The sequence below is a fragment of the Microcaecilia unicolor genome, chromosome 3 (genome assembly GCF_901765095.1).
Source record: "Microcaecilia unicolor chromosome 3, aMicUni1.1, whole genome shotgun sequence".
In the NCBI taxonomy this organism is placed as follows: domain Eukaryota; kingdom Metazoa; phylum Chordata; class Amphibia; order Gymnophiona; family Siphonopidae; genus Microcaecilia; species Microcaecilia unicolor.
Window position 1 is genome coordinate 149,609,378 of NC_044033.1, and position 27,816 is coordinate 149,637,193.

Genomic DNA, 27,816 nt, shown 5'->3' on the forward strand with positions numbered 1-27,816 from the left:
GTACACGCTGCCTTTGGCTCTGCCCCGAAGCCTTCTCTTCAAGTTCCTGTTCCCGCATAGGTGGAAACAGGAACTTGAAGAGAAAGCTTCCGGGGCAGACCGAAGGCAGCGTGTACATTGCTACCGCTGCCAGGAACGCTGGAAAAGACTGCTGCCTGCGCCGGAGGGAGGGAGGAAGAGAGGGGGTAAACGGAGTCACCATCTTGGACCTCGCAGGGGGAGGGGTGGGGAGCAGAGGGAAGGAACAGAAGATGGATGGGACGGAGGGATGGTGAGCAGAGGGAAGGAACAGAAGATGGATGGGACTGGGAGGGGTGGGGAGCAGAGGGAAGGAGCAAGAGATGGTTGGGACTGGGAGGGGTGGGGAGCAGAGGGAAGGAGCAAGAGATGGTTAGGACTGGGAGGGGTGGGGAGCAGAGGGAAGGAGCAAGAGATGGATGGGACTGCGAGGGGTGGGGAGCAGAGGGATGGACCAGGAGATGGATGGGATTGGGAGAGGTCAGGCACAGCAGAGGGAAGGAGCAGAAGATGGATGGGACGGAGGGATGGTGAGCAGAGGGAAGGAACAGAAGATGGATGGGACTGGGAGGGGTGGGGAGCAGAGGGAAGGAGCAAGAGATGGATGGGACTGGGAGGGTGGGGAGCAGAGGGAAGCCTACTGGAAAGAAGACACTGCATAAAACAGAAGACACTGGGATCAAAGCGAATAGAAAAACTAAATGATCAGACAACAAAGGTAAATAAAAGTATTTTATTCATAATTTATTAATTGAAATGTGTCAGCTTTTTGAAATGTGCATCTGTGATATTTTGCCTGTAAATTTCATTTCCTTCCTCCATATTAGCATATTCATTTGCATATGTATATATGCAAATTATATGCTAATATGCTCCGCCCATTCTTTGCCCCCCCCAAATGAAACAGTCAAACTACGCCTATGGATATTGACCTTTAATGCCTAGAAATAATATGTTGCAGTAGTCCAGGTGTGGTAGGACTAACATTTGAACTAACAGTGCAAAGGCTTTTTGGTCGAAGAATGATCTGATTAGTCAGAGCTGTCTCATTCTGAATAGACTGATCTTCCATAGTTGGTTAATATGGGAGGAGAAAAGGATAGGGAGGAGTCAAGCAGGACCCTTAGTTCTCTTGTTTCAGATTCAACAACTAAGTTTTGACCATTAACCAGAGCTATCGAAGTTGGGGCCGGGAGTCCTTGATTACGAAACCACAGGACCTTGTTTTTTTGTGCGTTCAATTTCAGTTTATTGGTCTGGGTCCAGGTGCTGACAGCATTCATGCCGGATGTTGCCACGTGGATTGGATCTTTTTATTTGGAGAGGGCATTGGTATGAGAAGCAGGATATCGTCCGCGTAGGATAGTAGCAGCTTGTTTAGGCCAAGGTGAATAGAGCCAAGGAAGGACATGAAGAAGTTGAATAGGATAAGGGAAAGCGGAGATCCTGAGGAACTCCACACTCTGCGCGCCAGCAGTTGGAAAGAAGATTATTATGCTTAACAACTTAGCTTCAGTTTGCTGAGAATTTGCTAAACCATTTGAGTAGCTTGCTGGTTATTCTTATCTGATCCAGATATTCAAGAATTAGTGTGTGGTCGACCACATCAAATGCCATTTAAATATTGAGTTAAAGTAGATTGACTTGGTTTCCTTTATATAGGTATTGCTTGACATGTGTTGTTAGAGCTAGCGACAGGGTTTCCGCACTGTGGGCCAGTCTGAAGCCAAATTGTGACCAGTGTAATATAGAGAATCTATCCAGATATATAGTAGCAACATTCCAAAATCTCAAATAGTAGCAACAGCAACATTCCATGTAGAATCTCAAATAGGGAAAGGGAAATGGGACTTGATATACCACCTTTCTGAGGTTTTTGCAACTACATTCAAAGCGGTTTACATATATTCAGGTACTTATTTTGTGCCAGGGGCAATGGAGGGTTAAGTGACTTGCCCAGAGTCACAAGGAACTGCAGTGGGAATCGAACTCAGTTCCCCAGGATCAAAGTCCACTGCACTAACCAGTGGCCTGCGCTGGTGTAGGCGCGTGTTTTGGACACAGGTCATTTTTTCAACACCCTTGGAAAAAAAGGTATTTTTTTTCTGTGTCCAGAAATAGACATGCGGCAAAATTAAAATCAGCATGTGTCTGTTTTTGGCCTGAGACCCATTGATTTAGCGGTAAGGTCTCGTTCGCTAAGTAGGCGGTATGCAGCCAGCGCGCGTAAACTGCCGATTACGGGTAAGCGCCACATGGTGGAAAATAGAAAATATTTTCTACCGCGTGTTTTAGACGCTCATCAAAAATGGAATTACCACCCGGGGCACACGGTAGCTGGGCTGTAGTTCCAATTTGGCGCACGTTGGATGCACGTAGTCACCTACGCGCCTTAGTAAAAGGGCCGCAAAATAAACAACAAACAAAATACACACAAGGAAAAAAATCAAACATATTACAGATACATCAATCAATCAGAACAATAAAAAGCCTTAAGCAAAAAAAAAAAGTCTCTGAGCTGTTTCTGAAACGCTGATCCACTGGTTTCACGCTTAAGTCACAATGGCAGATTGTTCCATTCAATTGGTCCACGGATGGAAAAAGTTTCCATCCTTGTGAGCTCCAAATGTATGTGTCGTAAGGCAGGAACCACCAGCAATTGCTGATGTTCTGACCGCGATGATCGTACACCACTGCAATGCAGTTTTCAAATAATGAGCTTAATCGTGGTAAATAGCCTGATGAACCATAATGGCAACATTAGCGTGTGGCCACTAATGCCAAAAATAGAAAATTGACTATTGTACTGCAGCACTAAAAATGGTCTTAGCACACAGGAAAGAGCGCGTAAGGGTGCTAAGGCCACTTTTTTACGCTGCTTAATAAAAGAATCCCATAGCCAGGTCATCTGTGCTTAAAGATATAAAGATAAGTTGTCTTTATTGCTATGGGGCTCTTTTACTAAGCTGCAGTAAAAAGTGGCCTGCATTAAATTGGCATGCGCTGGGTCATTTTTTACTGCGGCCCGGTAAAAAGGCCTTTTTTAAATGGGGCAGTAAATAGCTGTTTACTGCCTGAGACCTACTCATGCAGTGATCAGGCAGCACTGTTCTTCATGTTATTAAAAACAAATTCTACATTAATAGTGGAGGCCTCAAGGGCAGAAACAAATCCATTCAGTGTTGTGCAGCGGTATGCAAACACATGTCTCTCTTTTATACTAAAGAAAAAATGTCACTTAGTGTCTTTCCATTTGAAATAAAAGCAGGTCTGCATTCGTGTTTAAATGTATGTGGCATGGTTTATGCTCTCCTCTCTGCATTCATGTTTAATCCACACAAATGCAGCTTTCCATTTTTCAAGTGCTTGCCCCAGCCAGAACTGTATGCAGTTTTCTGGTGTTTTATGTCCCTATAATTAATTCCTTCTTTCTCACAGTAACTCAGTCCACTGTGGTTCAATCCTCTACTAACTCTCTTAAAATAGACATAAAAGAGTAGAAATACTTTTTATGGCAAATAAATAATATAGGAGCAGGCCATTCTTTGATTCACATCTGAACTTCTTCACCTTGAGTGCCTGGAGTCCAGTGGTTTCTCTTTGGCAAACTTCTACTTGGCTTTGTTTAGCTGAGGTTTGTTGACGGCTTTAGTGACAGGTACAATCTACACATAGGTACCAAGTTTCTGGTTATGTTATGGAGAATGTAAGAACATAAGAGGTCAGACCAATGGTCCATTTAGCCCAGTATCCTGTTTCCAACAGTGGCCAAGCCAGGTCACAAGTATTTGGCAGAAATCCAAATTGTGGCAACATTCCATGCTACCAATCCCAGGGCAATACAATTACACATAAATTGTGATTAAGTGTCTCTTGAACTCGATTTCCTTATAAGAACATGTGTAAAAATCCAAGAATGTATGCCACACATAAACTAAACATTAATCTGTCAGCAGCTGAAGTGTGTTTGGTAAACTGCAGTGGAAGTATGCATAGAGTGACGGTGTTTGTTAGCAAGGAAGTTTAAAGGGGCAGCTGGAACTTGTAAAATGGACTGATTCTGTGTCAGCGATATCAAATTAGTCTTTGTTTTTGAGTTACATTAACATTGTGAATGTATTTCTGGTTCTCAGTAAGAGATTTTATTGTACCATATTTTAATGAAATACATAAGCACGATTAAGGCCATTTTTCTTAATGAAATTTGATCTTTTCTATGTTGTTCTGTGAATGCTATTTGCTTCATCCCTGAAATCAGAAAAAGTACATTACAATTCTTGTATACCGCACATACCTTTCACAGCTCATAGCAGTTTTACAGTGAGATAAACCAGACATCCTGGGAACTTACGAGTTATATAACAAACATAACAATTATCCAGCTGTAACAACACCAGTGTTTGGGTCATGAGTTTAAATTGTTCAATTTCAAAATTCTTTAAATGCTGCACATGTAAAATCAAACTTTATCGACTAGATGAAGTTCTCATAGTTCTCCATTCATGTTCAAGTTCCTCAGTGCACTATGAAAATCTAATAATGCTGAAAATATGGAGCTGAGACAAATGAAGATACGTGAGCTTGTTTCAAAACAGCCCACAGGAGTGAAAAAAGTATACCTACCTTCACTCTGCAGACTTTGCTAGATTTTCAAAAAGGAAGTATATGCATTTTATTCATTTTGAAAATGACCCCAGGAAAACTATGCACACACATTTACACCTGCTATTTGATGACACATAAGATTTCTGAGGTAAAATAAATGCATGGTTTTGGAAAACCAAAAAAGTATGCACAAAAATGTAATCCTTGCCCCAGGGAACACCTCATCAACCTACTACAACTTATCATTTCTATAGCGCTACAAGGCATACGCAGCGCTGTACACCATATACAGAAAGACAGTCCCTGCTCAAAGAGCTTACAATCTGGGTAAGACAGGTAAACAGACAGAACAATAAGGGTAAGGGAATAAAGAGGTGAGGATAAAAGGACAGGGCAAGTGAGTAGTGGTTAGGAGTCAAAAGCAGTGGTAAACAGGTGGGCTTTAAGTTTGGACTTGAAAATGGCCAAAGACGGGGCTAGATGTACTGCTGGCAAAGTTACACATTTAGGACTAGATTCAGTAAATGGCACTCAGAATTCAGCTGAAATAATTGATTGTTAGCAGCAATTATTGCTAGTTAAGGGTTTGTTGCCCAAAATTGCATGGCCAACTTAATGAACAAATATAGGGCTCTGTTTACCAAGCTGCACTGTAGATGTGCACACGTTTTAGCGTGCGCTAACGCTAGAGATACCCATAGGAATATAATGGGTGTCTCTACCGCTAGCACGTGCTAAAAAGTGTGTGTGCCTATAAGCGAGGCTTAGTAAATAGGGCCCATAGAGTTTGGGGTATAAAGATTGTACTCGAGGAACATTACTCATGTGTCAGTTGGGCAATTTTTAAAAAATAAATTTTTATTTATAACCATTTAAATTTTTGCAAGCGATAAAACAACTTGCTGGAAATACAGAGAAAGTAGTATATAGGAATTATTTAGGTCAGGTAATTCTATTCTCTTCCTTAGACCACTAAATAGGGAGAGTGAAACAAGACAAGGAGATCAATTAAACAGTAAACAGAAAAAAAATGTGGTATTAACCTGATTATCCCCAGATATTACTAGTTGGGCAATTTTTTTAACAGTATATAAACATGAAGCAAAGAAATATACAATCAGTCAAATGATAAATACCATATAATAAACCAGCTAAGTGCAATATATATTTAAAATAACAGTAGATAATACAAAGCATCAACTCTAATACATTGTTTATATTAAAATTATCTATACAAAGATCAAAAGGCCGTCATAGATTGGTATCAAACCTGCTTCAGGTGACAGATTATATATTAGTGGAGTATGGATGAAGAAGCCAAAAGGAAGAAAAAAAATGGGGGCTAAAACAGTGGTCTTTTACAAAGGCGTGCTGAAAAATGGCACACCTGTAAAAACAAAAAAAAGACCTTTCACCCCCCCCCCCCCCCGAAAATGGATGTGCAGTAAAATCAAAATTGCTGCGAGTCCATTTTGCATCTGAGACCTTACCACCAGTCATTGACCTCACGGCAGTGGCGATCCTAGGTTGGCTGCCACCCAGGGCTTCACACCCCCCCCCCCCGGGTGCAGCAGCAGCGTCCATCCCCCCAGGGTGCATCAAGCCCCCCCCCCAGGCGCAATGACACCCCCCCCTCCCCGGTGCATCAAGCCCCCCCCCCCCGCAGGTGCATTTTTGGCTGCTGGAGGGTGCAGAGAGCAGCTGCGCGCCTGTCGGATCCACTGGCTCCCTGCTTCCTTTGCCCCGGAACAGGAAGTAACCTGTTCCGGGGCAGAGGGAGCAGGGAACCAGCGGAGCCGACAGGCACGCGGCTGTTCTCTGCACCCACCAGCAGCGTGCACCCGGGGCGGACCGCCCCGCCCTTGCTATACCACTGCCTAGCGGTAAAGAATCCGGGCGGTAATGACCTACACGCATCAAATGCCACAGCACGTGTCCGTTATGCGCGCCTGAAAATAAAAAATATTTTTCAAATGCGTGTATCGGACACGTGCCAAAAATGAAATTACAGCAACAGCACGCGGTAGTCGGGCGGTAACTCCATTTTGGAGCACATAGGGCGTGCGTGGAACGCTTAACGCAGCTTAGTAAAAGGACCCCACAATGAGGCAGACCTTGAAAAACAAATATCTTTGTTAGTAGATTAAAAGCTCCCAGATATTCAACATAAAATGCCCAATATGGCCATGTTTTGCCAGTATAAAAATCAGGGGCTTTCATTATAACCACAGCGGTTTGTTTGTTTTTCACAGACTGTTCCCAGAATCTAGCTTTCTATATTTTAACAGCCACACCAGCCTGGCTATTTTTGAAGTTTTAAATCAGCTGGTGACCCACTGCCCCTGACGCAGTCATTTATACTGGCGAAACATGGCCATGTCAGGCATTTTATGTTGAATATCTGGGAGCTTTTAATATACTAATAAAGATCATGTATTTTTACAAGGTCTGCCTCATTGTTTTATCTTCCATATTGGATTTGGCGGACCAACTGCCTTGTTGTTTTTTGACTGGAGAAAAATGGGGGGAATTTTTAATACTAATATCTAAAACATTTTTAAAAAACTAAGGGAGAATTTATCAACCTGGGCTGTTGTTAACACGCTATTTTACTGTTAACCCTAGTTATTAGTAACTAGGGAGTCCTTTTACTAAGCTGCAGTAAAAGAATGGGCTTAGCGTATCCCAGGGGGACACAGGGGCCTGGGCCCCCATAGATTTGGTCCTGGACCTCCCTGCCGATGACCCTCTCAACCCCCCTCCCGCCGCCAACCCTCCCCCGCCGTTGCCGTGGGCTACCTTTGCTGGTGGGGGACCCCAACCCCCGCCAGCCAAGGTCCTCTTGCTTCCCGCGGAAGGCTTCGTTCTGTTTCTGACGTCCTGCACGTTGTACGAACAGAACAAAGCCTTGCACGGGAAGCAAGAGGACCTCGGCTGGCGGGGATTGGGGTCCCTCGCCAGCAAAGGTAGGTGGCGGGGGAGGGTTGGCGGCGGGAGGGGGGTCGAGAGAGTCGTTGGGTGGGGGGCAAAGTTGGTGGTGGCGGCGGTGGGGGGGGGTTGGCCAGCAATGGTGGGGGGGGGCTAAAATGTGCCCCCTCACCTGGTCTCTGGACCCCCCTCCTGCCGAAGTCTGGCTATGCCCCTGGCATATCCTAATACTTTTCTGCACGCTAAGCCCATTCTTACCATGGCGGGAAAACAGGGCATTTTCCATTTTTTGATTTGCAGATCGTTCATTCATGTTGTCATTAGCACATGGAAACGGCAAATAGTTAACGTGGTAACACTTATCACCTCCTATTTAACCCTGTGTTAACCTGTTAGTACACACTAATGTGTGAACGTGCTACTGGTTAGCACTTCCATACCCATTCCCCACCCATGCCTCACCCTCTCCCAAAAAATATAATTAAAAAAATATAGTGTGTGATTAGCGTGCACAAACAGGGAAATTACTGCAGGATGCTTTAGCCTTTTTCAGCATGCTAAGCCGATGTTAGTGCTTAATGTACCTTAGTAAATAAACTACAATAAATAAATTAATGAGACTGTAAAAAATATTCATAGCGTAGCACTGTCACTAGTACTATCATTGCTTTCGTAGCTACTATTGTCTTCCTTTCTATCACTGACAATAAAAAGTCCATCACTGATGGAATTTGTTCCACATAACCCCAAAGCATCTAGTGAATATGACCTAGTTGTTTTTGATGCAAACTAAGCTATCCATTTGTCTAGCAGGTTCACTCTGTGACAGTAGATGGCAGGAGTGACAGACGACAATAATACATTTTCTCTCTGAGTAGACAGACACTGGTTGATGAACAAATAAAGTAAAATATAGCCACCTTGTATTAGGCAGCCAGATGGCATTATATTCCTGCCAATTTGCAAAGGGCTAAGAAATTAATTTTCTTGCATTCTTTCAAGCAGTCAACAGCATTAGAGATGCAATATGCTTCAGTAGTAGAAATGAGAAGAAATCCGCCCAAAGACGGAGAACTCAAAACGCCCCACGATATATACAACAGTACAACAAAAAAAGTGGGAGGGTGACCAAGCTTCAAGGATACCAAAGACTGGAAGATGTATATTGGTAAAATGGAGTTTATTGAAGTCCTTTCAGACGAATACGTTCATGTCAGCAACAGTCTTTTTAAAGACTACTTTACAACTCTGAAGATTTTTCTTCATCACTTTCCAGAAGTACTCTGCAAAAAAGACTCCTGATGCAGGCCTAATGGCTGAAACACAACGTTGTGTCGAGTCTTCGTACTTCAATAAACTCCATTTTACCAATATATATATAATATATAATTATTTACATGGTTAGTCTTTCTCCCTCATCACATTGCCCTCTCCCTTTTCATCTTCCCCCGTGATCCTCTCTGCAGTGGTGTACCTATATTACATGCCGCCCAGGGCGGAGCACACCCCTGGGCAGAGCACACCCCCTCCTCCAAGTGAGGAGGTGCGCGGAGCTGGTTTGTGGCTGTCAGATAAGCCATCCCCTGCCCCAGAACAGGAAGTTGACGTCAGGGGACCAGCAGAGCAGACACCCATGCAAAAGCTCCGCACACCCGCCTTCTGTCAGCACCTGGGTAGGACTGCCCCGCCCTAGGTAGGCTAGAGCCTCTCTGACACGCTTCCCTACATCAGTTTTCTAACCTATCATGACACATAGGCTACGAAGGCAATTTTATAACAGCACACTTCTGTTTAGATTTCTATGTGGTACCTGTTCTGTACAGGAAAATAAGTGTATTCTTTCTTTTGTAGAATACTAGCTTAACAGCTTATATATATACACACACACACATAGAGACAGGGGCAGACTGAGAGTACTCTACTGCCCCTGTTGCCCCTGTCCCCCCACATGCTACTGCCCCTCCCTCACATGCTACTGCCACCCCCTTAGCCCTTACCTTCCTCCATGTCCAGCAGCATGTCCTCTGATCTCCCCTTTCCCACCTTCTTCCATCCCTGCTGCTGCCGCCTATGGTGGCTCCACAGTTTAAAATGACATCTGCGACCTCTCACAGTAGTCTCGCGAGAGTTCGCGGCCACCATTTTAAACCGCCTGAGCCAACACAGGCAGCGGCAGTCTGTGGAAGCATCAGAAGCGGCTGGCAAGGGCAACTGGGCAGAGCCTCTGGGCCCTCGGTCACTGCCCGGTTGCCTGAATGATCAGTCCGCCCCGTGTATATATAATTTAGGCACAAGCACTTATGCCAGCCACAGGGCTAGTGCAAGTATTTGTGCCTAATTGCTGTAGGTACGCATGCATGTGTGCGTCCACCCATGATCCATGCGCTCCACCCATGTGTATGTTCACCTGTCAAATACGCACTATGTATAATGTACAGTGGCGTACCAAGGTGGGGGCGGTCCGCCCCAGGTGCACGCCGTTGGGGGGGGGGGGGTGCCGCGCGCCTTTCGGCTCTTCGTTTTCATGCTCCCTCTGCCCTGGAACAGGTTACTTCCTGTTCTGGGGCAGAGGGAGCATGGAAACGAAGAGCCGACAGGCGCGCGGCACCCCCCCCAGCGCCGTGCACCCGGGGGGGATTCTTTCGCCGGGGGGTCGCGCTGTTCCGGGGGGGGGCGCTGCACCCGAGGGCGGGGCGCATCGGCGATCCGCCCCGGGTATCAGCGCCCCTAGGAACGCCACTGATAATGTGTGTAATTGGTCCACTTTATAGAAATACAGCAATTATTTACGGTGCCATTCTTAATCAGTGGACATTTTAAAGTCTCCTCCTATTTAAGTTCTATAGACTCAGTATATGAAGTAATTTTTCCTTGTTCTGCCAAGCTTAAATTGTTTAGTATGCTTTTTTTTTTTTTTTTTACATCAAGTTAAACCATTTTAGAAAGCAAATTGAGTTTGGCAAACTGTCCAAAAATATTCAGAACGTTTTGCCTCTAGCTTTGCCAAGTGAACTGCATTGGTTTCACAAGAATGCATAATTTTCCTGGCACTAAGCTCCACCATAAAAATTTCATTGAAAGAAGGAAAACATACAGTCTTGATTATGTAATTTCAAAATAACGTAGGCTTTCAAACTCTATTTGGCTGTAGATTTGTGACTGCAAACTGTACGACCTTCTAATTTCTCAGAATAATAAGCATAACAAAGGTCAATATCTTGTACTGCGTCATACATTATTTATTTATTTATTTATTTATTTGTTACATTTGAAAGATGTGTGAATAATTCAAAGTTGTACTCAGTTTCTGTGTTTGATCCTGGATGGAGTTCAATGGATGTTTTGACTTTCCTTCATATCCACTGTGAAAAATGGATTAAAATCTAATGCAAATCTCAAAAATCTAGTGTCAGATTTTCAAAAAGTTGTTTTGGATTTTTTAAAGATTTAGGGCCCTGTTTACTAAGGTGTGCTAGCATTTTTTAACATTCACTAACGCTAGAGACACCTATATATTCCTAAGGGTGTCTCGTAGCTTTAGCGCACATTTAAAATGCTAGCAAGCCTGCAGTGTTGCTTAGTAAACAGGGCCCTTAAAGTTTATTTTGTCAAACAGAAAATTGTATGGAGCCAAGTTGATAGAATTTATAAATTTATTCCAGATCCATTGAATTGTGTGTCTCACATTGTTAAAAGAAGTGGTGTTTATTTTGAATACTTGTTATCCATCCCTTCTACTTTTACATCTCAATTCGTCTCAAGGTTGTTTCAATCACCCATTTAGTTCATTTTTGGATGTTGAAATTATTACATCATTCAGATCTGTTAAAGTCAATGGGAAAACCCATTTTCCCACTAGCAAAGGGGTTTTCTAATCATTCTTAATCAAACTTGTAGGCAGGTTTCTGCCACAGAGCCAACACTTTAAAGGCCCTGTTTACTAAGGCGCGTTAGCATTTTTAATGCACCTACTATTAGCGCGTGCGTTAACCGTGTAGGCGCCTATAGGGATATTGTACCTCAGCTTATGATCGACTGTATTTAAATCATGTAACGACTTTATCATAACAATACTCTGTAAGCCACATTGAACCTGCAAAAAGGTGGGAAAATGTGGGGTACAAATGCAATAAATAATAATAATAATTGTAGGCGCGTACACTGTTAACGCATGTACATGGTTAACGCACGTTAAAACCGCTAATGCGCCTATAACGTGGCTTAGTAAACAGGGACCCTAAGGCAGTAATGTACCAGTGCACCAAAGTCCCTGTAAAGCATCGAACGCTATTTCCACCTCAGTGGGAATGTTGAGCGATGCACAAAAAAAAAATGGATCGAATAAGCTGCTTGCAAAAACAGCAAGCACCTCGGTAGGGGGGAAGCCAGTTGATAAGCTGAGCATGCACAGAACAGCCAGTCGCTAAGCATGGCTGCTCTGCGCATGCTCAGAGCAGCGCGTGCTACGGTTTTCATACACACATACAAGCTGTGTGTATGAATGCCGTTTGTAGCCTTTTTTTTTTTTTTTCCAAACTTCGCTGCTACTGCTGCCCCTTCAGGGCTGATTCTCTTTTCCCTCTGGATCTAGCCCTCTGACCATGATCGTCCATAATACTTTTAAACTCATTTCAAGTTGTTTTGGCCTGCAAAAAAAGTGCTTTCTTCATCAAACTCACGGACACTGCTTATAGTCCAACAAGCTCATCCCAGGAGAGAAAAGCAAACTTCTGCCATCCATTCTCCTTAGAGCTCTCTCGACATTTCCCACAGGAGATTATTTTAGCCCATGCTGCAAAATACAAGCCTGGCAGGCTGGAAAATGAAGCCATGCAGGGATAATATCACAGCAGTCTGCTCCCGTGAGAGGCCACCGCTATGCAACGATTGCTCCTGATCTCCCATAAAAAGTTCCTCATATAAGGTAGGGGCTGTTTCTATGCATCGCTCAGAAAATGGCTGTACATCACTCGGAATGCACATTTGAATGCTTAATAGCGCATTTAAATATATTAGCCTAGAATTCCCATTGTCTGCTGCCCCACAGGGTAAAAATCCTTCAAAGCCCCTTTGTGCATCTCCTGCTGAATAACGTACTTGCTAAACTGGCTGGAACTGATCTAAAAAGCACATTGCTGGCCCGGTAGTCTTTGTGCATTGGGCCCTAAGAGTGGGGCATGAAGACTTTAAGCCACTGTGAGAGGAGCAAAGTGGCACAAACAGTAACATGAAAACCCCCAAAGCATGGGAAGAGGTCAGAGCAGCATATTGAGGACAAGATCTACCTCTAATAAAACCATGCTGCTTTAGGTCCTACAATCCATTGAATTCCAGAAACCTCTGTCTCAGAAGCATTTCCACAATGACAGCTAGATCTGTTTCTTGATTGCCGACTCCTAAGTTGGAACCTAACATCAGGTGACTTGTCCATAATAAATTTCATCTGCCATTTAGATGCCCAGTCTTCCAGTTTCCTAAGTTCTTCCTGCAATTTTTCACAGTCTATGCATTTTAACAACTTTGAATAGCTTTGTGTCATCTGCAAATTTAATCACCCCACTCTTCGTTCCTATTTCTAGATCATCTATAAATATGTTAAATTGCACCAGTCCTAGTACAGATCCCTGAGGCACTCCACTATTCACCCTCCTCCACTGTTGTCTGTCCATTAACCAATTCCTAATCCACAACAGAAAATTGCTTCCTATCCCTTGGCTTTTTAATGTCCTTAAGAATCACTGTCTTGAGGGACTTTGTCAAAAACTTTCTGAAAACTCTAGATACACTAAGATGTACAAAAATATTTTATCATATTCTATGAGGGGCCCTTTTACAGAGTGGTGGTACGTGGGCTTACCGCTCACTCCTCCGGGACTACCTCTGGCCCAATGCGGCTGCTTGCGGTAGCCCACCCTGAGTGCGTGCCATTTCCAGAGGAAAAAGAAACCCCCCTAGAAATGGCTTGCACCGCAATAACCTGGCGGTAATCGGGCATTGCCGCACACTGCCGGGTTAACGTGGAAGTCCTTCTCGCCACCTCAGTGTGTGGCAGTAAGAACTCCCTTCCGCATGGCCATATGGTAAGAATTCTCTAACTGCATGGCCATGTGTCCTGAGTATAACATCTGAGACTGGCACAGAGGCTGGCAAGTAATGTTTTGCATCACATTTTTTGGGGGTGGGAGGAGGTTAGTGACCACTAGGGGAATAAGGGGAGGTCATCCCTGATTCCTTCCAGTGGTCATCTAGTTATTTAGGGCACCTTTTTGTGCCTTATTCGTTATATAAACAGGTCTAGCTCAAAACGTCTTAGATGTTTTTCAACCATAATAGTTTTAGTCCTGGACGTTTTTGTTTTCTTCTAAGTCTCAGGAACGCCCAAGTCTCGCGCTGAACACGCCCCTGGTATGCCCCCTTGAGATTTGGACGCACTTCTGACAGATTTCAAAGAAAAACATCTAAAAATAAGTTTCGAAAATACTGATTTGGACGTTTTTGTGAAAAAAAAAACCACCCAAATGCTGCTTTATGCCACTTTTTAGACGTTTTTCTGTTTTGAAAATGAGCCCAAAAGTAAACTAATAGAAGTCTTATTCATCAGTGCATACAGAGCTCTCAGAAAAATGCTTTGCATACCAGGAAAGCCCTTTATGTAGGTGTTAGGATGGATGTAGGACAGATAGGGAATGTCATTCGAGGTTTTGATGAACTGAATTTTATCATGTATGGTCTTTTAATTGCTTTTATGTATTTGGATTTATAACATTGTAGATAATGAATGCCAAAATAGCTTCCATTGTGCAGCTTGCCACATGAACATAATTAGAATGAATTTTATTTCTTAATTCCTTTAGTTGTCATTCCTATTAGCTGTGAGATTACCTTCACTAATCAGGGAAGTTATTCAGATATGAAAGTGATTGGCATACCATTGCCAGCCCTTTTGAAGGGAGAGAGAAAAGCAGCAAACAGATCACAATCTGTAGTACTATTGTTGACAACAGTGTGAAGAGGCATGTTTTTATTAAGTTTTTTATATTTTTTTTTCACAAATAAGAAGATGACAAAGAGAATGTGTGTTACATCTTCTTTGAAAACAATTTCTAGATTACCTTTTATCTTTGATATGATTTCACACAGGTTCTGATGATAGACTACTGACCCAAGAGTATAAAGTAATCTGTTAGAGGAAAAAAACCTGTGTATAATACAGTGTATTGCATATCAGAGACATTTTCTGATAATTCAAATTCCATCTTCTTGACATTATTTGTTTATATGGTGTGGCTTTCTGGGCTGCTCGGTTGACTTGTCATTTGTTGGAAGTCTCAGAGGATATACCTTTAACTCTGAATTCTTTAAAACAGGGTGAAAAGCAATATCACATATCAATTTATCAACAAGATGAAAAGAGTTCACAATATTCCTTCAAAAGTAAACAGAGTAATTTCCCAGTACAGCAGTTTCTTTCATTCTGTCTCTTTTCATATACCAGTGGGTTTTATTTATTCTGATCTTGTACTTTGACTTTTTATAGTGCTACTTTTCTTATTAAAAGATGTCTAGAGTAACTATCAGGCTTATTTTCGAAAGAGAAGGGCGCCCAGCTTTCAACACAAATCAGAAGGTGGGCGTCCTTCTCACAGGGTCATCCAAATCGGCATAATCGAAAGCCGATTTTGGGCGTCCTCAACTGCTTTCCGTCACAGGGACGACCAAAGTTCATGGGGGCGTGTCAGAAGCATAGTGAAGGCGGGACTGGGGCATGCCTAACACATGGGCGTCCTCGACCGATAATGGAAAAAAGAAGGGCGTCCCTGACGAGCACTTGAGCGACTTTACTTGGTCTGTTTTTTTTACGACCAAGCCTCAAAAATGTGCCCTAAATGACCAGATGACCACCGGAGGGAATCGAGGATTACTTCCCCTTACTCCCCCAGTGGTCACTAACTCCCTCCCACCCTAAAAGAAAATTTTAAATATTTTTTCCAGCCTCTATGCCAGCCTCAAATATCATACCCAGCTCCATGACAGCAGTATGCAGGTCTCTGGAGCAGTTTTAGTGGGTACTGCAGTGCAGTTCAGGCAGGCGGACCCAGGCCCATCCCCCCCTACCTGTTACACTTGTGGTGGTAAATGTGGGCCCTCCAAAACCCACCACAAACCCACTGTGCCCCCTTCATCCCTAAGGGCTATGGTAGTGGTGTACAGTTGTGGGGAGTGGGTTTGGGGGGTTGGGGGGCTCAGCACACAAGGTAAGGGAACTGTGCACCTGGGAGGTTTTTCTGAAGTCCACTGCAGTGCCCCCTAGGGTGCCCGGTTGGTGTCCTGGCATGTCAGGGGGACCAGTGCACTACGAATGCTGGCTCCTCCTATGACCAAATGGCTTGGATTTGGTCATTTCTGAGATGGGCGTCCTCAGTTTCCATTATCGCTGAAAATCAGGGACGACCATCTCTAAGGTCGACCTAAATGTTGAGATTTGGGCGTCCCCAACCGTATTATCAAAATGATAGATGGATGCCCATCTTGTTTCGATAATACGGGTTTCCCCGCCCCTTCACAGGAAGATCCTGCGAGGACGTCCTCAGGAAAACTTGGTCACCCCGTTCGATTATGCCCCTCTAGGCTTCCCAAGGCAGATTACAACAGTTAAGATGAACCCATCAAGAAACTGTATTTTGTGCTCATTTTTCTATACAATACAGATTATGAGATTTCAGTGAAGATATCCTGTTTTTAACTGCTGTTTCTATCAGCTACACTTTTTTTTTTTTAAGATGTAGTGATATTCAATTTTTATTTCATATAATGGGCTGGATAGCTCACCCTGTCTTCTGTTTCCATCCAACCTCCTTGGCTGATGCAGACTCCTGTTCTCAATCTAACCTCCTTGTTCCTCCCCATCCATCCCTCAAACCTGCTTTTCTTTAGCAGGGAGTGCCTGCAGCGATAACAAGCTGCCTGAGCCTGTACTGAATGCTTCCCTCTGCCGTGTCCCACCCTCGCGTACACAGGAAGTTGTGTCAGAGGGGCAGAGCAGAAGGAAGCATTCGGCGCCGGCTCAGGCAGCCTGTGATCACTACAGGGCAGCAGGGAGGGGCGCCACTAAAGAAAGCAAATTTGAGAGACCGAGGGGGAGGGGGTAGTGAAAGCGAAAGCGCCAAAGCGGTGTTAGTTCATGCTGCTGTGTGATGTCAGCCCAGCACCAGCAGAGGTAGGTGCCATTTTCATGTGAAATCTAATTAGGGGAACGGCCGCTCACCTTGCACCCCCCCTAGCTACGCCACTGACTGTCACCTCAATGTGTGGTGGTAAGTGCTCCCCCACCCCCCACATGGTCATGCGGTAAGAGCAATCTTACCGCATGGCCATGTCTTTTATCAGCCTTTTTACCCACTGCAATAAAAAGGGCCTAAGCATGTGGCAAAAACGGCCCGTACTGCTAGCGCAGTGTCCTTTTTACCGCAGCTTAGTAAAAGGGTCCCTAAAAAATGAGTAAACTAACAAGAAACTAACAGAAAGCAAGGAGCACAAATGACCATAGTGTAAGCCAGTGGTTTTCAAGCCAGTGCTCAGGGGTCATCTGGCCAATCAGGTTTTCAGGATATCCACAATGAAAATGCATGAGAGATTTGCATGCACTGCCATCTCATGCATATTCATTGTGGATATCCGAAAACCTGACTGGCCAGGTGGACCCTGAGGACTGGGTTGAAAACCACTGGTCTAAGCAACAGAATTCTGGATGCGCAAGCCCTAAAGGTAGAGGCAGACTTAGATATTGTTGCTGTTACAGAAAGATGGTTCCAGGAGTCCCATGAATGAGATATGGCCATACATAATTTCTTTAGAAGGGACAGAGGTGGCTGAAAGGAGAAGGAGTAGCCCTGTATGTGAAAACCATTACTGAAGTGACTGAAATACAAAAGTCTTGTAGGGATCAAAGTTCCATCTTTTCTTTCCAAGATGATCCATATTGCTTCCTTCTATCTCCAAGTGTCATCTACAGAGCTCCAGCAGAGAAAGTGGACAAAGATCTGGCCATGGATATCCAAAACTTGGGAATTACAGCTTTTCTGTGGTTTTTTGCAACTACATTCAAAGTGGTTTACATAGTATATACAGCTACTTATTTGTACCTGGGGCAATGGAGGGTTAAGTGACTTGCCCAGAGTCATGTGGAGCTGCAGTGGGAATCAAACCCAGTTCCCCAGGATCAAAGTCTGCTGCACTAACCACTATACTACTTCTCCACCCAGGATATTTCAACCTGCCAGATATGGATGTGAATATCCTATCTGAAAAAGAGATGCCTTTCAAGGTGCTGTTCTCAGACAAATGGTGATAGACCCATTATCACCCCTTCCTTCATGGGTTCCAATACTCAGAAGTGGACAGAGCCTGGGTGGTTTGGAGGTAGAGTTGGGCCAGCCCCAAAGCTATATGGGCACTACCTATATTTAGTGCCAGTGTCTGCATAGCTAACTGGGCAAGTAGGACCACTTAAATAGCAGTACTAATTCTGCCCAGTTAGCTATGCAGGTATAGTACTAAATGTCACTTCTGACCCAGATATCCTATGCCAGTGACCAGCGGTGGTAAGTGTTTTTAAAAAATGTCAAGGATGGCATTATGCAAATGAAGTCTCTTGGTATGCCAGATTTATAGATCATATTTTAATGATCGGATTGATTTTAGATGTATTACTTTTCCAAATTTGAGATCAAGGTGAGCTACATATTCAGGGACCTGAGTTCCTTGCCCTAATTGACTTACATTACAGTCTAGTCTTACCTGAGGCAATGGAGGATGAAATGTAATGATGACTTATTGTGTTAGCAGCACACGCTAATGCCATTAAAGCACGTTATTTTCTGAAGAGCTTTTTTATTGAATGACTCCTGCAACTAGTAACGAGCATTAATGTCAGTAACATGCACTGTTAGCTTTTGGTTTACTGAATTGTAGAAACTGACACTTGTTTACAGTTGTAAAGTATTTGTAGAGTTCAATAGGCTCAATAAAATTTGAAATAAATCATAAAAATCAGCTACCATTTTCTCTTCAAACAAATAATTTTACAATATGGCATCTCACTGCTACCATGTTCTGTGATTTGCCATTACTAAAGAGAAAATTATATTGCCCTTCCTCATAGGATCCAGCAGAAGATGTTCCATAAAACACGAGAGTGATTGATTTTATTTTGAATATTTCATTCAGCCCAGTTATGAAGCCAGTTTTTTCTAAGTGCCTGATTAAAAGTTGTAATGACTGCATAGTCCCACCCTAATGGTCCTTCCTAGAGTGCATCACTGAGTCAGAAACAAAGTATGAGTTTCAGTTTTCACCTTCATAGTTATTTGTGCTTTCCTTGTTTTTTCTCCACTCCCACCCCTCTCCTGTTACCAGTTTGTATTATTCAGGCTTTCATTCTTTGAGGGCTGTTCAGATAATGCAAGTAGGGAAGCTGCAGCACCTTCTAGGAAAGTTTCCTGAAGCCCTGGAGACCTTGAAGCAGGTCAGTATGTCCATGGCATGCTTTTCTATATCAACAGATACATTATTTTACCTTGTCTTGTCTTTCAGCTTTGCTTATTATTGTTGGAAGAGATATACAATGATATGTGGCCATAATATAAATGACCACAGTTGTGTCCAGTAGAAACTGCCAATCCATTTTTGTATTGCTGTTTTACAGGCCATTTGTTGTAGTTATAAACCAAAATACTTCACCAAAACCCCTCTTCCAAACATTGCCTACCTTTGAATTGCATAAAAGTAGGTGTGAACCTTCTTTGTGCCTGGTTAATACATGATAACCCCTGGAGGTAATTTATTTTTTTATATTTGGCTCAATCAGGGTTTACCCATGAAAAAAAGTTAAATTGCCCTCTTTAAGGTAAAGAGCCTCGACTATGGAATTCAATATTTAATATTTAAATAATTAGGATGATATTTCATCAGGGAATGTTAGGGCATTTTAAAGCTTTTAAGACAGATTTTTGTTAGATTTGCAATTCAGAAAGTGTAAATAGGGATATGTATAGGAGGTGTTAAGGGAGGTTTTAGTACATATTGGATAATATAATAATATAATTACCATTTTATATTAATGCCAATTACAAACTGCACAATATTTAGATATTAGCCGCAGGCTAATTTGATCCTGGATGTTAAGGTCCAGGGCTCCCTGCATTGAATGTCTGAGTATCAATGGGTTTCCAGAAGTTAACCAGGCAGTGGCCAATACTCAGACCAAAGCCCAGTTAACTTTAGCCTATAAAGTTAAGACAGCTTTTTTCCTGTCCTAACTTTATGCAGTTACTTAGCCAGTTAGCAGACTGACAATCACTTCTAACCAGCTAAATTGGTTCCCTACTCTCTACCCCATACCCACCTCTAACCTAACCAGTGAGGAAATGACCAGTTAACAGCACTAACCGGTTAAGTGGTGCTGAATATCGTGTGCTGGTTACTTAATGGGGTTTAACCAGGCCGGAGCCTCTCCTGTCCAGTTAAACCCTTTTGGGTATTGGGTGGAAGGTTTTTATTAGGCTGGATCATATAAATGCTGCTTATTATTGTGCTATTCACAGTATCCAGGAGTTAGGAGTTGTGGACATTTTCTTTTTGTTCTTGAACATTATGGGTAAAAGTATATTATAAATGCTGCTACTGTGTAATGATGGGACGATAACACACAATATTTCCTCCACATGACTATTTAATAATAAATTTAGAAGACCATCAGTTAATCTATTGACCAGCAACCATAAGTACATTGGACAGCTACCTACCGCTACTCAAGTATGTTCTAGAATGCCACAGGACCTTATACCAATGTGCTGGGGTTCTTTCGGCTTCCTGAGCACCAGTAACATAGTCTGAACTGAATTTTTGGAGGGGCTCAAGGTTAACTTGGGGGGGGGGGAGCACTAGGCATATAAATCTGAACCTTGCTAGTTATAAACAGGTCTTTAAATACTTAGAAGGTATTAATGAGCAAACAAATCTTATTCAAAGATGAAGAACCTTTGGAACTAGAGGATATAAAATGAAACTGCAAGGAGGTAAACTTAAAAGCAATATCATGAAATTTTTTTTTCACCCAAAAAGATGGTGGTTGCCTGAACCACTCTCCTAGTGGAGGTGGCTGGAGCAAAAATAGTGACAGGGATCATCAGTATTTATCTCACGTCTTTTTGAATTCTATCTAGTAAGAGGATGGGATCAAAGCAAAGCAAATAACAAGAGGGGTATAATCTACATGAAGTGGCAGGTATAATCCTAAACAATGGCAAAGAGGAGGTAAACTCTATGTCCTGCACACTGTGGTAGATACAACTCTAGCCACCTTGCTGAGCAGACTTGATGGACCATGCTAGTCTTTATCTGCCATCTCTTACTACATTACTATGGTGCTCATTTTCAAAAGACAAAAGTGGTACAAAGCAGTAGATGGGCGTTTTTCTGAGACATTTTTATCAAAAACATCTAAGTTGCAATTTTTGAAACTCAGAATGGTACATTTTACTCTGCAGTTCCGCTAAATCGCAAGGGGCAGTGTTGGAGGCTTGTTTTGGGTAGGACTTGGGCAGGCTTAAAATTTGGACTTATTCAACAATAAAGCCACATTAAAAAAAGGCCCGGTGCAGAAAAGAAGTAAATTTTTATCTAGACCTTTTTCAGTCATGACTAAGTCAGAAAAGGGTGCCCTAATTGACCAACTGACCACTTGAGGGATTGAGACATGACCCCCCCCCCCCCACACCCCAAAATTGTGACAATAGGTTACAGACTCTGTGACTGCTCCAGATATTATAGCCATTCCTTAGAAAGCAGCAAGTGGACAGAGTAGCCTACTGGTCAGTGCAGTGGACAGTGAACAACGGGACCCAGGTTCAATCCCCACTTTAACTGTTTAATTTCAATACAAATATATGAGCCCTCCTGGAACATAAAAATACCTCCTGTACCTAAATATATAAGTGATCTGCAAGCCTGAGGGCTATTGTAGCGGTGAACCTTTAGCTACAGTAGGTTTTCTCTGTTCCTGGAGGGTCACAATACAATATGAAGGGGGTTAGGTAGGATTTGTACCTGGGTCCCTTTATGTAAAGTCCACTGCACTGACCACTAGGCTGCCCCACTGCACTGATGGGATGTCTTTGTGTCCAGTTTACTATGAATGCTGCCAGACAGACATCCCTATGGCTTGTTTTTCTTCATTTTTCCCTGGGACTTTTATTTTTCCAAAAATGGTACTTAAAGATGGACATGTTGGGTATGAAAATGTCTAGCTGAAAGCCATAATCGAACCTGAAATTTAGACCTTTTTCTGGTTCAATTCTGACTGTGAGCTAGACTTTTTTTTTTTTTTACAAAACATCTCAATTTGGACTTATTATTATTATTAGCATTTGTATAGTGCTACCAGACGCACGCAACGCTGAACACCTGACACAAAGAGACAGTCCCTGCTCAAAAGAGCTTACAATCTAAATAATACAGACAGACAAGACAGTTACGGATGAGGGCAGTACTGGGTGAGAAGGAAGAAAGGAACAAGGGAAGGCAAATGAGTAGAGGCTAGGAGCCAAAAGCAGCAGTAAAAAGGTGGATTTTCAGCAAGGATTTGAAAACAGGAAGAGATGGAGCTAGACATATAGGTTCAGGAAGTCGATTCCAGGCATAAGATGCCGCGAGAGAAAAGGAACGAAGCCTGGAGTTAGCAGTAGGGGAGAAGGGGGATGACGAGAGATTTGTCCAGTGAGCGGAGTTCACGGGAAGGAGCGTAGGGAGAGATGAGAGCAGAGAGGTAATGGGGGGCTGCAGAGTGGATGCACTTAAAGGTCAGTAAGAGAAGTTTAAACTGTATGCGGAAGTAGACAGGGAGCCAGTGAAGTGACTTGAGGAGTGGGCTAGTGTGGGTATAACGATTCTGGTGGAAAATAAGTCGTGCCACAGAATTTTGGACAGATTGGAGAGGAGAGAGATGGCTGAGTGGAAGACCAGTGAGAAGTAAATTGCAATAGTCCAAACGAGAGGTGACAAGGGTGTGAATAAGGGTTTTGTTAGCGTAATCAGAAAGGAAGGGGCGGATTTTGCTAATGTTGTAGGTAAAGAAACGACAGGTTTTGGTGATCTGTTGAATATGTGCAGAAAAGGAGAGAGAGGAATCAAAGATGACTCCAAGGTTATGAGCCGAGGAGACAGGGAGGATGTGAGAGCCATTAACAGAGATAGAGAAAGGGGGAAGAGGGGAGGTGGGCTTAGGGGGAAAAATGAGAAGTTCAGTTTTGGTCATGTTAAGCTTCAGATGGCGTTGAGACATCCAAGCAGCAATGTCGGACAAGCAGGCTGAAATTTTGTCCTGGATTGAGGTTGATATTTCAGGGGTGGAGATGTAGATCTGAGAGTCATCTGCGTAAAGATGATATTGAAAGCCATGGGATGAAATCAGGGTACCAAGGGAAGAGGTATAGATGGAAAAAAGGAGGGGTCCAAGGACAGAACCCTGAGGCACACCAACTGAAAGCGGGATGGAAGTTGAAGAGGATCTACCAGAGTGAACACTGAAAGAACGAAAAGAGAGGTAAGAGGCGAACCAGGAAAGAACAGGGCCCTGGAATCCAAGTGAGGACAGTGTATCCAGGAGTATAGTGTGGTCTACAGTGTCAAAGGCAGCAGATAGGTCAAGAAGGATAAGGATAGAATAGAGACTTCTGGATTTAGCCAGGAGTAGGTCATTAGAGACTTTGGTAAGTGCAGTTTCAGTAGAGTGAAGAGGGTGAAAACCAGATTGGAGAGGGTCGAGAATAGGTTGAGAAGAAAGAAAGTGAAGACAGCGGCGGTGAACGACATGTTCAAGTAATTTCGAGAGGAAAGGGAGATGGGGCGATAATTGGAGGGACAGGTAGGGTCAAGTGAGGGTTTTTAAGGAGTGGAGTAACAGCATGTTTGAAGGCCGTAGGAACTGTTGCAAAAATGCCCCTCTACATTATTATACTTTTATTAATAAATAATGCCTTCAAGTGCACCTGACCATGGATTTCTAAATAATTGCAACAGCTGTCATGTAAGACTGAGAATACTATAATGCCTCTGTATCGCTCCATGGTGCGACCTCACCTTGAGTAGCGTGTTGGAGAGGGTTCAGAGAAGAGCAATCAAAATAATGAGGATGGAACTCCTCTCGTTTTAGGAATAGCTAATGAGGTTAGGCCTCTTCTGCTTGGAAAAGAGATGGCTGAAGGGAAATTGCACTCCTTGAAAGAGTAAAAAATTCTACACCACGCAGGATTTTGTAGACCTCAATCAAAGACTAGAGGATACATGGAGATACCTTTAGAACAAATGGAAGGAAATGGATACTGACCTCTTTATGTTTAACTTGACTTTGTGAAATTGATGTTTCAGAACTACTTCTAGTCTGAAGAGATGTGTTAGAGAATGTCTCCCACCTATTTAGAGCACACATGTAAGGAAGCTGTATGTGATGAAAGATGCTATAGAGTGAGCTTATTCCAATTACTCAAATACAAGACAGAGTAGGAAACTGAAATAGGATTTTATTCAGTATATAGAGCTTTTTTATCTTGTAATACCTAGACATGGAGTGAGTGGCATCTCTTCAGAAATGCTAATTGAATAGAAAGTAATCAATATATAATATTTGAACCCCTAAACAGAACAGTGCCATCTGGTGGCCTACAAAAGATTGCATCTTCAGTATAGTAGGCTTTAATGTGTAGCTGTTGTATTTCCTCAGCGAAAGGATGATAATATATGTATGCTGTTCCTTCTCCTTGTTCAGGCATTCAACATTATGAGGGTCACTCATGGACGAGACCACAGTCTAATGCAGGATCTCATGGAGCTTTTGGGAGATACTGAAGCAAGCATGAAAACCTTGTGACAGAAACCAGCAAAAGGACAAAGACTTTATTAGGCATATATATATAAGATACTTTCACCAATTATTTTCTGAATATTATGCCTTTTCTCTTTGCTTTATTTTGCTAAAATACATTATTTCAAGACTTGCAAATTTTGTAAACTTTCTTGCCATTTGGTTATAGGAACTGAATTTATAAATCATCCTTTTTGTAAAATTTTGTATTTATAAAATTGTTCACCACTCATTTCTGTTCACTTAAAACAAGGAAAGATAAGGCTAACAAGAGATCTTCAAATCATACAGGCTATGTCAAAACTATTAGGTATTGTAGTTAGCTGTTATTATCAATCAGAACATGTTATGTTGTAAATTTGTTTCTGAAGATATTCATCCTACTTGCATGCTTTGGGGCATTCTCCCATATTTCTGTCATGGATCCTAATATGTCTATCAATGGCCCAGAGAACCAGGAAGAAAAGAACAGTCATGGGGCCATCCCTATGAGAGAAGCTAAGAGAAAGTCCCTTTCCAGGAAGGATACTGTGAGCTACTTAGGCATGTCTGGAAGAGTGCACAGCAGAGACTGTGAGGAAGAATAAGACTGTTGGGTCTATATTTAAACCCCACAATTAGCATTTTATTTTTAACACTGACTGGTACATTTCACATTGCTATCCATAAAAGCAGTGGCACTGAAAATACATATAACAATGATATTTAGCCACTATATATATATATATATATATATATATATATATATATATATATATATATACACACACACACACACATACTAGTAAAAAAAAGGCCCATTTCTGACACAAATGAAACGGGCGCTAGCAAGGTTTTCCTCGGAGTGTGTATGTTTGAGTGTATGTAAGAGTGACTGTGTGTGAGAGAGAGAGTGAATGTGTGAGTGTGTGTGTGTGTGAGAGAGAGAGTGAGTCTGGGTGCGAGTGTGTGTGTGAGAATGAGAGTGTGTGCAAGTGCGTATGTGAGAGACAGTGTGAGAGAGAGTGTTTCACACAGATACAGTGTGTGCGAGAGAGAGAGTGTATGTGAGAGACACTCTCTAGTGAGACTGTCAGGCTCATTTTCAAAGCACTTAGAGGCATATTTTCAAAGCACTTTGGGAGGCTAAGTTCCATAGGTTTCTATGGAACTTTGGGAGGCTGAGTGTATGAGACCAAGAGAGTGTGTGAGTGCTTGTGTGACACATAGAGAGTGAATGTGATACAGTGTGAGACAGAGTGTGTGAGAGACAGTGTGTGTGTGAGAGAGAGAGAGAGTGTGTGTATGACAGAGATATCTGTCCCCCCCCCCCCCTGGTGTCAGCCCCCCCCCCCTCTCTCTCTGGTGTCTGAGCGTTACTGTGCAGGACAGTGAGCTCTGGCTGTGCTTCAAGGAACTGACCAATCCTATTTAATAGAATGCACCTCCAACATTCTGAAGCCGAGAAACCTCGTGTGGTTGGTCACTTCTGCTTGTGACGAACCTGGAAGTACGTGATGTCAATTCAGGAGATGGATACAGAGAACAGGAATGCCTCAGCCATGCAGTCAGCTTCAGAATGTTGGATGGGTGCGTTTTATTATATAGGATATATATATTTTTTTTTTTTACCTCCACTAATAGATCCACTATGTTGGACAGTTTATCTCAATCCATGTATTTTTTATTTCATAAAGCTTTATGCACACCAATTAAACTCTGTGCTGCTAATTTATATTGGCACTGTAATTCATATCTGGGAGACCTTATTTATGTTAAATAGGTGTCCTTGTCTTACTATTTTGTGGTCCTTAGTTTGGGACGAGATTAAGTTGTTGTTACCTATTTCTTCTCCCTTTACTGCCAATATTATTATTATTCCGTTTTTTTAGCTTTACCTGATGATTTAACTATATGGCAAAAACGCTTTTTTGATACTCTGATTGCTTTAACACTTCATATGATTTTATGTAATTGGAAATCTGCAAATCTTAATACTACCTTTTGGTGGATGGATCTTTTCATGATTCATATATATGAATGTAAAGCTGCTGAATACTCTTAACAGACAACACATTATTGATAAAATCTGGTGTCCTTTAAAACTCTCCTATAGCAACCATTGATGTACTGAGTTATCTCTTTCTAGTTCATTAGTAATATGTTTTCTGAATATTTCTTACTATTATTACCTATATTATTAGTAGATACACTTATTATTGCTATCTGATGACATTTTTTAAAATATTTGTTATTGTATCTCTCCCCTTTTTTTTGTTCCTTGTTTTGTTGTTTGTATTTTTATACTTAAGCTTTTCTAAATGTTCTAATAAAAATTGTTGTGCTCATGTCTTTAAATATATATCCAGTTTGCTAACAGATTGTTGTCTACATGGTTGTTCTAAGATAGTAGAAACGTCAGATGGAAAATCTTTGATGTTTAATTGTTACAAAGTTTTTATTGGTACCTGCTAGACTTAATAAATTGAATTTACAGACATTTGCATTAAATTCTTGTTCTCTGTTCTGTCTTGTTCATTGGAATATACTGGAATGTCATTTTAGAAAGGGTATACAAATCGGAATTGAGATGTCCAGGTTGGGTATCTGAAGTTCCACTAATAGTTTAGAATAGAATCTGCTGATATAGATCTTGTTCTAAAATACATTGAGGAATGAACATTTATACAGAGGTTACTTGCAGGGGGTGCACCCATTTTATAACCATAAACATCTAAAATATCAAGGAGGTCAACACAGCCACTAAGGGCCCGATATTTAGCCGGTGGCAATCAGTGTTTTGCTGACCACTGCTGGCACTAAACCCATAAATTCAATACTGGGCCATGTCCAGATGCTGGCATTGAATTTCTGGACTTCCGGATCCAGCTAAGTACGATATTCACACCACGATAGAGTTTTTATAAAATTACTCCTTGACCTCCTAATCTATATAGTAGTGTGCCCAACTTAGCAACTAGCATGCAAAATTGTGCATGTAATTTTATAGAATAGGGTCAGTTATGTGCATAACTTAATTAGCTAACAAGATGCTTTGGCATTATCAACCAATTGTTGGCAGTAATTAGCAGTTATACACATAACTACACCTAGTCGGTATTCTATAACCCACTTACAAATTCCAGAGCCCCCAACTGCAAGGGAGCATGAATCTGCGAGGAACACAGATGGATCAGACCCTTCTTCAATACCAATATTGTCACCAGATATCCAATGTGAGGAAATGCTGGGGTTGCATGGTCTGTGACAGAAGCATTGACGGACACCTGGCATGCTGGAGGCTGGAACATGGGTCACATCAAAGGTGTCTTTTGCCAAAGATTCTAGATATATTGGTGCCCTGCTGA

At 42.3% G+C, this 27,816-nt stretch overlaps 1 protein-coding gene across 1 annotated transcript in view; it reads left to right on the plus strand.

Annotated features, from left to right (window-relative positions):
- SMYD3 (SET and MYND domain containing 3) overlaps positions 1-25,254 on the plus strand; it is an 804,855-nt gene extending 779,601 nt beyond the window's left edge. Inside the window, exons 12-13 of the mRNA XM_030196460.1 lie at positions 18,967-19,075; positions 24,374-25,254. Of these exons, the coding sequence (XP_030052320.1) occupies positions 18,967-19,075; positions 24,374-24,475 (211 nt within the window). The 3' untranslated portion in view covers positions 24,476-25,254. The remainder of the gene's footprint in view (positions 1-18,966; positions 19,076-24,373) is intronic.
- The last annotated feature ends 2,562 nt before the right edge of the window (positions 25,255-27,816 follow it).